Source organism: Schistocerca nitens, chromosome 6 (genome assembly GCF_023898315.1).
Source record: "Schistocerca nitens isolate TAMUIC-IGC-003100 chromosome 6, iqSchNite1.1, whole genome shotgun sequence".
Lineage (NCBI taxonomy): Eukaryota > Metazoa > Arthropoda > Insecta > Orthoptera > Acrididae > Schistocerca > Schistocerca nitens.
In genome coordinates, this window is record NC_064619.1 from 224,974,260 (window position 1) to 224,989,496 (window position 15,237).

Sequence of the window (15,237 nt, forward strand, 5' to 3'; positions counted from 1 at the left end):
CAGATCACATTTAGTGATGGTTAGGTAACAACAAAATATTAAATCTCTGTTGTTGTACATTCTTCTTCTAAATTGTAAAATTGAACGAAGATGTGCTGAGAGTTGGACAGCTTTGCATATGGCCTGTTGATGTGTGAGCCAGTGTTGCACTGTTGCCCAATATGAAATTAACTGCCAGAAGATGAAGAAATATATGCATTTTGTTCAGATACACAGTACACAGAGATGTTTTAAAAAATAAATAAATAAATGAAAATAAACACCACTTATAATCTTAGAGGTTATGATTAAGACTTTATCAACATAAATCATTCATTTACTATCTTGACTTCAATTAATTGTTAAATGTACCCACATAAAATATTTGTGGAAGCTGGGCAATAAATAAATACTGCTCCTTCCTTACTCCTCTGAATATCCTTCAGTGTTCCTTGGGAAATTTCAGCCAGGACCACTTAGCAATGTTGGATTTGTCCACTGCATATCCGCAATTCCAACTAGAATCCAGATATATTATAGAGAGAGAGAGAGAGAGAGAGTGTGTTTTGTAACCCCTTGCCCCACATCTCCTACAAAACCACCAAGCTGATTTCAGCTAAACTTAGTACACACATCCCTTACTGTCAGGCAACAATCACTGTGAGAGTAAGAACCACCTACCTATCAAAATTCAGGAGAACTGTCATGAACAAGGAAATGCATGAAAACTGTGACATCATGCATAATGTTTAAAAATATTACTTCTGTGCTACTAACTGTATTGCAACATATTTCACTGACAACATCCACAGGTGTCTGAATATACCTACACAAATATATCATTACATGAAAAAATGCCACATCACGCAAGAAGTTTCAATGCATATATTCTTTACTACGAAGACACTCCCTGCAGTTGAGTCATCTGCGACAATCCTTGACACCTGGCAGCACTTTTGACAGCTTCCATCTTTGAAGAGCAAATGGCTGTATGTGAAAATGATACCTGTCTGTAGAGCTATGAATAGGTGTCACCACAGAGATGTTTACAAAATTGCAAAGCACTTGAACCCAGTATACAGAAACTGTCCAAGATCATGTTTCTTAATTTGGATAGTGTAGTTGTACATTTGTACGTAACGAATATTTCTTTGTGTGATTGTTTCATAACTCCAGGTGTTTTCATGAAAACTTGGACATGAAATTTTTTTTGATACTCCACTAGGTTTTTTGTTTTCATTTCTAATAGAAAATTGGCAAAACGAATAACCAGGCAATGCCAAGTTTGTCAGCTAGTTATTAATAAAGTGTGCAAAAGAGGACAATCAGACTTTCCATTATGAGTATCGATTGTAAGAGAGCTGTACTACAGCATATTAATTTGAAAGTCTTACCAATCCCGGGGATTGGAATGACTCCTTACCCTCTCCCTTAAAACCCCCATCCTTTCGTATTTCCCTCTCCTCCCTCTTTCCTGACGATGCAACCATTGGTTGCGAAAGCTAGAATTTTGTGTGTATGAATGTGTTTAGAAAGTGATGAGACTTACCAAACAAAAGCGCTGGCAGGTCGATAGACACACAAACAAACACAAACATACACACAAAATTCTAGCTTTCGCAACAAACGGTTGCTTCGTCAGGAAAGAGGGAAGGAGAGGGAAAGATGAAAGGAAGTGGGTTTTAAGGGAGAGGGTAAGGAGTCATTCCAATCCCGGGAGCGGAAAGACTTACCTTAGGGGAAAAAAGGACGGGTATACACTCGCGCACACACACACATATCCATCCGCATATACACAGACACAAGCAGACATTTGTAAAGGCAAAGAGTTTGGGCAGAGATGTCAGTTGAGGCGGAAGTACAGAGGCAAAGGTGATGTTGAAAGACAGGTGAGGTACGAGCGGCGGCAAATAGAAATTGGAGATTAGCGGAGATTGAGGCCTGGCGGATAGCGAGAAGAGAGGATATGCTGAAGGGCAAGTTCCCACCTCCGGAGTTCTGACAGGTTGGTGTTAGTGGGAAGTATCCAGATAACCCGGACGGTGTAACACTGTGCCAAGATGTGCTAAGGTGATGAGGAAGCTTCATCCTGACCCACAACTTCTTCACTTTTGAAGGCCAGACATACCAACAATTAAAGGGAACAGCCATGGGTACCAGGATGGCCCCCTCATACGCCAACCTATTCATGGGTCGCTTAGAGGAAGCCTTCTTGGTTACCCAGGCCTGCCAACCCAAAGTTTGGTACAGATTTATTGATGACATTTTCATGATCTGGACTCACAGTGAAGAAGAACTCCAGAATTTCCTCTCCAACCTCAACTCCTTTGGTTCCATCAGATTCACCTGGTCCTACTCTAAATCCCATGCCACTTTCCTTGACATTGATCTCCACCTGTCCAATGGCCAGCTTCACACGTCCGTCCACATCAAACCCACCAACAAGCAACAGTACCTCCATTATGACAGCTGCCACCCATTCCACATCAAACGGTCCCTTCCCTACAGCCTAGGTCTTCGTGGCAAACGAATCTGCTCCAGTCCGGAATCCTTGAACCATTACACCAACAACCTGAAAACAGCTTTCGCATCCCGTAACTACCCTCCCGACCTGGTACAGAAGCAAATAACCAGAGCCACTTCCTCATCTCCTCAAACCCGGAACCTTCCACAGAAGAACCCCAAAAGTGCCCCACTTGTGACAGGATACTTTCCGGGACTGGATCAGATTCTGAATGTGGCTCTCCAGCAGGGATACGACTTCCTCAAATCCTGCCCTGAAATGAGATCCATCCTTCATGAAATCCTCCCCACTCCACCTAGAGTGTCTTTCCGCCGTCCACCTAACCTTCGTAACCTCTTAGTTCATCCCTATGAAATCCCCAAACCACCTTCCCTACCCTCTGGCTCCTACCCTTGTAACCGCCCCCGGTGTAAAACCTGTCCCATGCACCCTCCCACCACCACCTACTCCAGTCCTGTAACCCGGAAGGTGTACACGATCAAAGGCAGAGCCACGTGTGAAAGCACCCACGTGATTTACCAACTGACCTGCCTACAATGTGAAGCCTTCTATGTGGGAATGACCAGCAACAAACTGTCCATTCACATGAATGGACACAGGCAGACAGTGTTTGTTGGCAATGAGGATCACCCTGTGGCTAAACATGCCTTGGTGCACGGCCAGCACATCTTGGCACAGTGTTACACCGTCCGGGTTATCTGGATACTTCCCACTAACACCAACCTGTCAGAACTCCGGAGGTGGGAACTTGCCCTTCAGCATATCCTCTCTTCTCGCTATCCGCCAGGCCTCAATCTCCGCTAATCTCCAATTTCTATTTGCCGCCGCTCGTACCTCACCTGTCTTTCAACATCACCTTTGCCTCTGTACTTCCGCCTCAACTGACATCTCTGCCCAAACTCTTTGCCTTTACAAATGTCTGCTTGTGTCTGTGTATATGCGGATGGATATGTGTGTGTGTGCGAGTGTATACCCGTCCTTTTTTCCCCTAAGGTAAGTCTTTCCGCTCCCGGGATTGGAATGACTCCTTACCCTCTCCCTTAAAACCCACTTCCTTTCATCTTTCCCTCTCCTTCCCTCTTTCCTGACGAAGCAACCGTTTGTTGCGAAAGCTAGAATTTTGTGTGTATGTTTGTGTTTGTTTGTGTGTCTATCGACCTGCCAGCGCTTTTGTTTGGTAAGTCTCATCACTTTCTTTCTTTGTGTGTGTGTGTGTGTGTGTGTGTCTGTATATGTGTGGATGGATATGTGTGTGTGTGCGCGTGAGTGTATACTCGTCCTTTTTTCTCCCTAAGGTAAGTCTTTCCGCTCCCGGGATTGGAATGACTCCTTACCCTCTCCCTTAAAACCCACATCCTTTCGTCTTTCCCCCTCCTTCCCTCTTTCCTGATGAGGCAACAGTTTGATGCGAAAGCTTGAATTTTGTGTGTATGTTTGTGTGTCTATCGACCTGCCAGCGCTTTCGTTCGTCTTAAATTTCCTAACGTGCTGTTCCAAAATTTCCCGACCGTGTATCATTTACTTCGGTTGACTGAATACAGATTTGAATTAGCTCGAGACACAGTTTGTAACACCGCTAAATCAGCTATCAATGTGATTACAATGCTTTCACATGATTATTTGTTGTGTTTTATAGATACACAGGACTTATTATTGAAGATTTTGTGTTGTTCAGCTGGAGGAGAAAATAAGCAGAGGCAACTTCTCAGACTTATCAAAGCATCTAAAATCAGATATCCATTAAGTAAATGAAAAGAAACAATATAATTCTCAGAGTTTAACACACTCAAATGCGGAATGCTGCCCACCATAGTGGCCTTGAACACTGGGAAAATAGCATTATGACATATTCAGCCGGAGTGATTTCTGAACGTAATGCTGTCTTAAATTGATTGTAATCAATATAGCAGAGAATGGCAGCTGATAATTCTCAGTCACCTGGCTTAGGCCAATGGGTGACAAAGCCAGTTTGGCTAAAAAACAAACTGTACATGACAGTCGCATCACATCAGGTTCTCAGAATTTGCTGAGCATACTGAAAATGTACATATTACATATTCTTGGACTGGATTTAAGCTGCTTTCTGGACAAAAGTTCCAGTAGTTCACAGGTTGTCAAGCAACTGTTATTCAACAATAAAGAAACAGTCAACGCAGGGGCAACATATGGATACTTCTGGATTGAAATGAAATGTCGTGTGGCTAGGGCCTCCCATTGGGTAGACTGGTCACCTGGTCCAAGTCTTTTGAGACGACACCACTTCAGCAACTTGCACATCAATGTGGGTGAGATGATGATGATGATGATGATGATGATGATGATGATGATGATGAAGACAGCACAACACCCTGTCCCTGAGCGGAGAAAATCTCCAACCCATCCAGGCATCGAAACCAGACCCCTTTGCATCTCATTCCGTTACACTGACCAGTCAGCTATTGAGGCGGACACTTCTGCGTCGTCAGCTTAGGTAGAAAATTTGTCAAGGATTAGGTAGGTTTGGCCACTATAGCTTTTTACTGGGCATGGGCCTTTTGAAGGTGGTATACCAATGTCTTTCTCAGACCTCTGAACAGACTTATCCATCCAAATACATGAGGACCTAGAGTTTAACACGGACTCCGAACCATGGTATAAGTTTGTGGTTTGTACATTAACAAACAGGAAAGAAATGATAAGGCATGAAAAAAATTCCTTGAACTTATCTAGGTTTGAATCCCAACTTATGGTGCACCAGCACACTACTACTTAGCCAATGAGGTAAAACTCCATTTGAATATTGGCTATTTAGGTACTGGCAAATGAATATAACTTTGCTCGCTGACTTACATGTCTTCCTTTTTCTGTTCATCAGTTTGTGTACAGTTATCATAGCAATATAAGCACATTTTTCAAGATAAAAATTTAATATGAGTTGCTTAGTTACTGCTATTCAAGTGTAGTGAGCATTTTTGTAAGAGATATTCAATCATTACTGGCTGCTATCGAACCCAGTATCTAAATGTTCATTGCAAATAGTTCAAATTTCCTTTTCATATCCAGGCAATAAGTATCACTGGAATACTTTTAAACTTTTTCACATTAATTATGGATCACCTCCAAGAAATCTTATTGGAGCATTTATTATCTAAACTCATTACTTATATTCCAGATATTGTTCTTAACCTTTCAGACTGAAAAAATTGTTTTGAACTTTGAGGCAGAACAACTTATTTTCTATTTATTCTTTTCAATTTGTATTGTGCAAAATGAAATCCATTTTTTTCACTGTCACTATGTTGTGAACTGACAACTGCAATTGAACTTTACCTGCCCCACAAAATTGAATGTTTACACATTGCAGATGTCCATGTCCAGCTTAATCAAAGTTCATTTTTTGTGCTAATCTAGAATGACCTACTTTATTCTATCAGCCTGTACAGTACTAACTCAATAACTTGGCATATAAAGCTTACCTGTTCCTACTAAACGACAGTAATGTTTTACAGTTCAGATGTATTGGTAGTACAAGTGAGGGTACTTTAAATTCATGCAACAAATGTACAAATTTATTTCAGTTTCTGTATACACATAAAAAGACACTTATGATTTACATTTTCTTTTTTGGTATCATTCAACACTATGGTTTTCCTTCAACATTACCAGTTTGATAACTCTGACAATTACAGATCTGCAAGATATTTGTGCGCTTCATCCATCCACACTTTGTACTAATCACATTACACAAACTGTTTAAGCCTTTAAATCAAATACTATGACATGAACACACAAATTAAAACAAGACAAAATGTTACGAACATATTTACTGTTCCCTTTAGATGTCACAAACAAGAAGGTACTCAATCCTCTTTCTTCATACAGTTATTTTGTTCTCAGCACTGCATACCACTGAATTTCTTTCTATCAGTGTTAAATGTTTTGCTCTCTGCGGGTTTGTTCAAAACTGAGATATGTGACACACATTTGTATAAAACAAGTTTTTGTGACATATCCTCTAAAATTTTACAGCATTTCTCTGGCTACCAAACAGAAAATTAAAAATTCTATGAGTTACAGAGATCTGCATAATTCATATTGTCTCGTATTTATGAAAGGACATCTACACAGGAAAGGATAATACTGAAAATGGGTTACTATATCTCATACCCTGCAAATGTTGTGAAGACTGAATAAGTGAAAAAGTTTCAACATACAATAACCGTATTCCTTGAAAGTCTATTGCAAAGTTCCTTTCTGTGGAGTACTCTTATTTTTATTCATACTGTACTTGAATCTTCTATTTTTCTACTGTTTTCCTGCTTGAGGATGAAAGACATTACACTCTGCAATGAAATGTATTTCGGACAAACTCAGTACATGTATGCAAAAGAACTAGGTTGAGTATTCCCACATAGAAAGCGTAAACACAAGTGGAAATGTAATTATATACTTGATGGAATATTCTAACACATTATCATTAATTCACAACTATCAATTGCTTTACTTTTTCGTGTCAATGAAACAGTACATCATGGATTGAAAAGAATCTCCCCTCCCCTGGTCCACTCTTGGATTAATTAAAATCTGCTTTATTTGGACAGGGTGGACAAAAAGAACAACTATCCAGCTACTGTTGCATCAGCTCCTGAGATATCACAGAGAACTATGTAGTTCTTGAAAAAGAGTGTACAATGATTGCTGGTGACACACAAATTAACACTCATTTTTTCAAAAGGGTTTCAATTATCCAAAAAAATAAAGTCAGTTTGTGGAAAGTCTAATAAATTCATAGTCCCTCAATTGGAGTGACCAAAATTACCCTGGGGATGGAGAGTGCAGGAGTGTTTGGCAGTACTATACTCCATAAACAAAAATGTCATGATATGTCAATGCTTGCCATAGGCATGTAGAGCTGTTCTTCAGCTGCTGCTGTTACTGGAATGCGAGGGGACATAGGCATGTATCCAGGTTCAGTGTCAGAAAGAGCAGAACAGGATGCAGAATGCCGTTCAGTGTATCTCAGGGCCACTTGTGACGAAACGAGCCTCGACGATGGTCGGCAGTCGTCTAATGTCTCCTCACTCCGTACACTGTAAAAACAAGAAGTAAAAAGTTTTTTTTACAGCAAAAATGGACTACTATCAGTAAAATTTTATGGAAATAAATATAACATTTTGACAGACCACTCTGCTTTAGGCAAAGTAAAAAACTTTATGTTTTACATATTATTATTATGCATGCTGTAATTTATGTTTTGCTGACTGCTATGTTGTAAGTAATTTTGCTGAGGAATTTTTATTTTACTGAAAAGCCTGATATTTTAAATTTAAGACTATTATGTGCTCTAAAAATTTTGACCATGTTAATAATCTTTTGCTGGAATACTAACTTACCATAATTTAAAGTACTAAGTTTCTTGATTATAATAATGTGTCTGAATTTACCTAACACACAATAATTTGGTTTTCAAATCTCATCCGGTGCAATCCCCAACAATCAGTCTTTCCTTCTCATCCCATTCGTTAAGTCTCCCCCAATTTGCAGTTCTGGGTGACCTTTCTGAAACCTACCCCCTTTCCTAAATCTCTCCAGTCTTTTTCCTTCACCCTTCATCCTTTCCCTTCAACCTTTCTGTCAGAGGAAGGAGCCAGTGGCTCCAAAAGCTTGCAGATGACTCTTCCAGATGTAAGCACGAGGTAGACAAAAATGCAACTGCTGCAATGTTTTAAATGAGTAAAATGGAACATACATCTGCACTAATAACAGAACTATTAAACTGTCATGTCTGTCTTCCTGTTTGAGCACATTAATATCCAAAACTACTACACAAATTTTCATGTGGTTTCTGCAGATAACTTGAGCATAGCTTGGGTCAACACTGAAGCTTTATTTCATCAAAATTGGACCGTGGAGGGGAAAAAAAAATAAATGTAATTTAAAGTTTTAGGAGTATGCTCAGACTAGTAGTTCAGATGTTTAGCTTAGAGATAGCATAGTACACCAAAGAATCAATAGATGGTGCTCTTAGTTTCGTAGTACATCAAAGAACAAATCATTGGCACTGTTAGTTTTTTACCTTCATGACACATATTTTCAGAAGTTTGTGTCAGTCACAGAATTAAGAGAGGCAATCTTATCTTTACAAATACAAACTAACATTGAATTTAGGTGGCTACAAAAAACGTAATTTTTGACAAAGTGACCTATAAAGGTCTCATTTTTATCAGTTGCAGTACTGAATAAAAAAAGCGACAGTATGCAGAGGCCTTCTCTAACTTCCATTGGGAAGCTTGGGTGTCCATCTAGTGGTAAATAAGCAATTCTAGTAGTTATAAAGACTAATATGACATATCTCTAGTAATGTAATAATGAATATCTACAGCTACAATCACATACTGCAAATCACTGGTAAGTGGAGAACAGAGGGTATTTCCCATTATACCACACATTAGAACTTCTTCTCATTTCATTTGTGTATGGAGGGCAGGAAAAATCACTGTTTAAACCTTTCAGATCCTCTGGCTGCAACTGTGTACATTAACTTTACTATGTCTTTGCTGCAACAGAAGTGTTTTTTTTTTCCCAATGGAAACCTGAGGTATACATTTGTGAATGTTCAACCTTTTCATCATGCACAAGTGCTGCCAACTGTTGGGCATCACTATGAAAATATCAGCAAGTTAATGTAGCAGTGCGCAGCAGCTTGTGACCACCAGAATACATGGATGTGGTTGGTTCGCTATATTCCACTGCATAATTAAATATTGTTATTTACTCACCAAGCAGCGGCATCCCATATGTTAAGTCTCCCCTCACCCATGGTTCTGGGTGACTTTCCCAAAATCTACTCCTTTTCCTAGACCTCTCCAGTCCTTTTCCTTCACCCTTCACCCTTCTTCCTTCCCCTTCAACCCTTCTGCTTGAAGAAGGAGTCACCAGCTTGAAAACTTGCCAATCATAACAGTCTTATGTGTGTGTGTTCTGTCACTGCTTGGGGAGCAGATTTTTTATCCATCCAATTAAATAATTTTATCAATAATTGATCGTTTTCATTGTTACAAATATTGTTATTGTTATTTTACATGGTAATTGTTGAATGATCATTTCACTATTTATTACAATAGAGAATATTTCGTAATTAGTTATTTTAGTTCATAAAATGAAGGTTGGTTGGTTGGTTTGGGGAAGGAGACCAGACAGCGTGGTCATCGGTCTCATCGGATTAGGGAAGGATGGGGAAGGAAGTCGGCCGTGCCCTTTCAGAGGAACCATCCCGGCATTTACCTGGAGTGATTTAGGGAAATCACCATAAAATGAAGCCAAACGTGCAAAGTACGTTATGAAAATAGGTACATATTTTTGTATAAATCTTGCATCCGAAAGTCATTAAAAATCTCCTAAGAGCACTAGCACTTAAATAAAAGTTTTCCTAACTCCATAAAAAAATTCCGATCTGAAAGGGTTAAATGTGTCTATGCACACTGCAATTAATCTAATTCCATCTTCACTATCCCTGTGTATACCAGTTTTATATTTGTAAATCTCATATTTCAGCATTTCCACAACCCATTCCATAGGTGAAAAAAACCCATATCCATTCATGCTGCCTTGCTTTGTATATGTTCAGTATCCTCCATTATAGGCCTAGATGGTGTGAGACCCTAACCCTTGAACGATATTCTAGGATGGACTGCAAGAGTCTTTTGTAAGTAGACTGAATGGAAGTCTGCCACCTACTATACCTACAACTGAGCCTATGTTATCATTCTAGTTCATATCCCCAGAAACTGTTTCACACAGGTATTGGTATGGGCTGATAGATTCCAACTGTACTCATCATCAATTTTAATAATTGGATAGCTAGATTTTTGCATTTTCTGACATCCATGTTTTCCAACAAACACTTACGGTAACACTGGATTGCTTTGAAATTTTATCAAAATCTGACTGACTACACATGTCGCTTCTTCCAGACAATGTTTCATTATACAGATTAAATTCCTCTGTAAAAATATGATCGAGTTGTCTTGGATCGGTGCGGAAGTCCATAGAATTTTACCATAAGTTTAACAAACACAAAACACACATATAACATAGACTTCAGTCATCAATAATATATTCTTCTTCACTATTTACAACAGTGTGGTAAAACTGGGGTAAGTTTTCAATTCCACGACTGTACAAATCACATGGTTTTCAGGTGAAGAACTCGTTAAGCTATGTTCAGAGTGCATTTACATCAGGAAACGAAGTTCCTTCAAGGTTTTGCAACAGAAACTGGAAAAGATGGAAATCTGGAGACACAAGAACAGGAAAGTAAGGTAGGTGTGGAATGACTTCCCAACCCAACTCCTGTAAAGTGTTTTTCGTCAGTCTAGCGTACTGCAGTTGGGCATTATCGAGGAGCAGCATCACTTCACCCAGTCTTCCTGGTTGTTGTTCTTTGACTGTGTATGTCAGACATCTCAGTTGTTGACAATAAATGTAAGCAGTGATGGTTACACCCCGCTGTTCCATCAGATGCAAACAAGTCTTTGTACGGCGAGTTGCTGCTTTGTTTGGTTTCAACCATTCCTTTCTTTTTTTATGCTAGCATAAAGACACCATTTCTCATCACCAGTAACAATACTGGATAGGAATGGTTGGTGTTGTTCTTGAGCCAGTTTGATGAGCAAGCAGAATTGCACATAGGGCCACCCCATGATTTCTGTGAATTTGACTTAGAGTGTGCAGTATCCATACACCCGATTTTCTAACATTTCCCACTGCCTGCAAATGTTGCACATTGTCTACCCACACAGTTACACAATGAAAATTGCTTTTCATTGCACTCTGAATACTTCACTTTCTTCAAAGAAAACCTTTCCTATGCACTTCAGTTTTAATCCCTCTTCAAACCAATGGCATAAGTTGTAGCCTAGTGGGAACATGAAGTTACTAAATGGCTGCAAATTGCCTTCAAGTAGCAATGTAACCATTTCCAATAAATGACTGGTTCAGTTTGATCAGAGGAACCAGTGTCCTCCATGTAAACACAGCCCACACCATTATGGAGCAACCACCACCAGCTTGCCCGGTGCCTTGTTGATAATTTGGTTCCATCGCTTCATATGGTCTGTGCCACACTTGTACCCTACTCTCAGCTTACCAACTGAAAACAGGACTCACTGGATGAGACATGGGTTTCTAGTCGTCTAGGATTCAAGCAATATGGTCACAAGCTCAAGAGAGGCAATGCAGGTGATCTGCACGTGATGTCAAGCTGTTAGTAAAGGCAGGCACGTAGATCATCTGCTGCCAATAGTCCATTAATGCCATATTTCACCAAACTGTCCTCAAAGATACATTCATCATATATCCCCCATTGATTTCTGCTTTTATTTCACACAGTATTACTTGTCTGTTAGCAATGACAACTCCATGGAAACGCCACTGCTCTCTGTCATTAAGTGAAGGCCGTTGGCCACTGCGTTTCTGTGGTGAGAGGTAATGCCTGAAATTTGGTATTCTCAGCTGAAATTTGGTATTCTCAGCACACTCTTGACTGTGGGTCTTGGAAAATTGAATTCCCTAACAATTTGAGAAATGGAATGTCCAACGCCTCTAGCTCCAATTACTATTTCAGTCTGTTAATTCCCATCATGCAGCCATAATCGCTGGAAATCTTTGCACATGAACTCCGCCAATGCACTGGCCTTTTATACCTGGTGTGCAAAATATTACCACCATGTGTACATGTGCATATTGCTATCCCATAACTTTTGTCACTTCAGTGTATAATTTTAATCAGGGTAATTACAGCACTGGAGATTCAAAATGCTTGTGCCGTAGTGTTACAAGATGAAGACTTACAGACCAATGGACACCATTTAAACACAACAATACATTATTTTAACTATCATTGAACTTCATATTTGGCAAATGTAATGAACTGTGATGATTCACATTGAAGGGGGGGGGGGGGGAGACAGCCGTTTTCCATATGAGCTCCAGTGCCTTATGAGCAGAAGCACCATTCACATCCAAAATTATCATTAGCAATTCTAAACAATGTCTTTCATTAACTTCAGAAAAATAAAAGGATTGCTAGCCTCCAACAAAAATTGAGCATCTTCTTGTACAAAGGTCAGTGTGCATCTACAAAACATAATATTAAACATCTGTGAGGATACAGGGGGTGTTTTACATTAAGAATCACTTCTCAGAAAGTGTAAACGTCATGTGGTATTTATTGCCATCTGAGATGTCTTGTGGCTAAAGTCTAATACGAAAAGCCAAAAGGAGGGAGATAAATACTGTAACTACTTGCTAATGCTTGCCCACATTGTACTAACTTGACAAAAGTTATTAAAGAGCTTCACTGTTAGGTGATCCCATGTCCCTCTTGATATTCTGATCTACCTTCACTTTAAAACTTTTCCAGTTTCGTTCATACAGACATTCAAAATGAATGTGCACTTCCAACCTGACTTTAATTTCTTAGTTCTAAATCACTTGACTTCGTTAGGCATGGACTCAAAAAGCTATTCCTGAAGCGTATATTTTAGATAACTCAAATGACTACCTTCTGTTGACCTTTTAATTTTAAAAAGTCAGTTTTTTTAAAAAAAAAAAGCTATGAGATTTTGAAAGAACAGTTTTTGTTTCCATTTAACTTGGTTAAACTAGCCACTAAATTCACAAGTCACTTTAAGGTGTCATAACTACAGTCTTTGGCATACCTTAAGAGAAAACTTTCAGGATTACAAATATACATTTAAATGAGTATATACAGTATTTTGCCTGAAAACAATGAATGCAGACATTTCAAATGCCTAATTTTGTTGGTTCAGAGTACAAACCTGCAGATAGTGCGGCAGTCGTGTCTCTTCCGTGGGGGCAGTGGAGGAGGTAGAGGGGCACTCTTGTTCATTAATGTTGTCCAGTGTAAAGAAACAGGATTCTCGTAATGGCTCTGTGATGATACTTCAGATTCATCAATCTCCTCATAGATACCGGATGCCACTGAAATACCAGACTCCCTCCTTGGAGATGTCCCGTACCGAATCTGGTCCTGATCTTCCTCGTCACTGTCAAAGCTTCCAATCTGTTGATACTCGTGCAAAGATTCTGAGTCAACTTCACTGCAGCCTGGTGTCGAGAACATCAGCCCCAAGCCAGCAGATATAAGACTCGATGCAACCTATAAAAACGGGAAAAAGAGCTGTTGAGTAATTATGCTACAAAACTCCACATGATTATAATAATTGTTAGCAGCCAAATAATATTATGTCCTAAACAGTAAAGCATCTGTAGCTTAAAAGATAAAAGCAAAATATTATCATTAGAGTTTAACATAATCACAAATGATGATGGCATAATTTTCTCAATAGCTGTGAAATTTTGTCTGTCCTCCTAAATTATTCACAAATGCAGGGCAACTGTCTTGAAAATACACTACTGTCAGTCAGTCTAATTACAAGGATTGGACCGAGGGCATGTATGCCTTTGCATGGTCTTCCATTGACCAGAACTGGCCAATGTCTCAAACTGCAATGGGTATACGAAAGCCATCACTGGCTTGCTGAGTGGCAAAATGTGTTTTCAGACGAATCCTGCTTCAACTTGTCCTACAGTGATGGCCACATACCTATCAGATGCTACTGGGGTGAATGCAATTGAGCACTCTGCATTTATGAGCAGCATAGTGGACCAATGCCTAGTGTGACAATTTTGGGTGCCATTGGCTATGATGTGCGATCTCAGTTCCTACATATCGAGGGCATGGTAAACACAGGGTGTATACATGGACAAGGAAAAAACTTCCGGTTTCTTCCCGGACCTCCTGGTAAAAAATACACTTTCTCCCAGGTGAAAATACACTTTTTCCGTGTTAAGTGACAGTATACTTTCTCTCTGAACTGTAAAATTTGTCAATCATTTGAATGGATATGGTTTTATACAGCGGCTTAGAATTTCCTGGCGCTTTAGAAAATGAAACGCAGTGGAAAAAAACATGTTTTGGAATGTTCTTTGATGTGCAGCAACATGTACGCTGCATATTTTCGTTTTACGAAAATATAAATTCGCATTCCACCAAACACTGCATGTTACTTTCCAAAGCATTGAAATCAAGATTGCGATGCGCTTTTGTAAGCCAGTCATAGCTCATGTCACGTAATCTCGCCAGCGGATATTAAGAGCATAGGACACTTGATGTAGTCAGCCAATAGCAACATCACTCTTAAGTAGCGCAAGCACATGAACAGGAAAAGTTAATGATTTAAATTAATATACATAGTGTTTCTACAAGAAAAGAAAAGCTTTCATAAATAATATTTGTCTCTAAGATTAATAAGCTACAAGAGAATCTAAGCTTTCACATAAAATGTTGATCTTTTTTGTGCATTTTATACTTTAAGATACATCACACAAATGTGCCAGTAAAATGGTTAATATCGACATAAATCTCGGATCTTCTGGGCTCGAAACTCTTCTCAATGGCTTGTCATCAAATAGTTGATTTTTAAATGAGAGTCAAACACTCTGCGATTTAAGAAATTCATCGTACATTCTCGCACATAGTTCATCTTGCGTAAAAGGAAATTTACTTCGAAAATAACGCTTTTCAAACCTCAATTCGCAATATTTTCCCGCAGTCTGTTATAAATAGATTTGTTCCAGCAGTTGCCAGAGCGCCCGATAAGAGGTGTCACCGCACTTGCACAGCTATTATGACGTAGGAAGCCCTTATGTCTGTATGTGTAAAACATTAA

At 39.3% G+C, this 15,237-nt stretch overlaps 1 protein-coding gene across 3 annotated transcripts in view; it reads right to left on the bottom strand.

Moving 5' to 3' along the window:
- Positions 1–6,049: 6,049 nt before the first annotated feature.
- LOC126263120 (uncharacterized) overlaps positions 6,050–15,237 on the bottom strand; it is an 864,071-nt gene continuing 854,883 nt past the window's right edge. For all 3 annotated transcript variants that reach the window (XM_049960136.1, XM_049960135.1, XM_049960134.1), the window contains 2 exons: positions 13,324–13,664; positions 6,050–7,572 (listed from right to left, as the gene is read on the bottom strand). In XM_049960136.1, the coding sequence (XP_049816093.1) occupies positions 7,359–7,572; positions 13,324–13,664 (555 nt within the window). In that variant the 3' untranslated portion in view covers positions 6,050–7,358. The remainder of the gene's footprint in view (positions 7,573–13,323; positions 13,665–15,237) is intronic.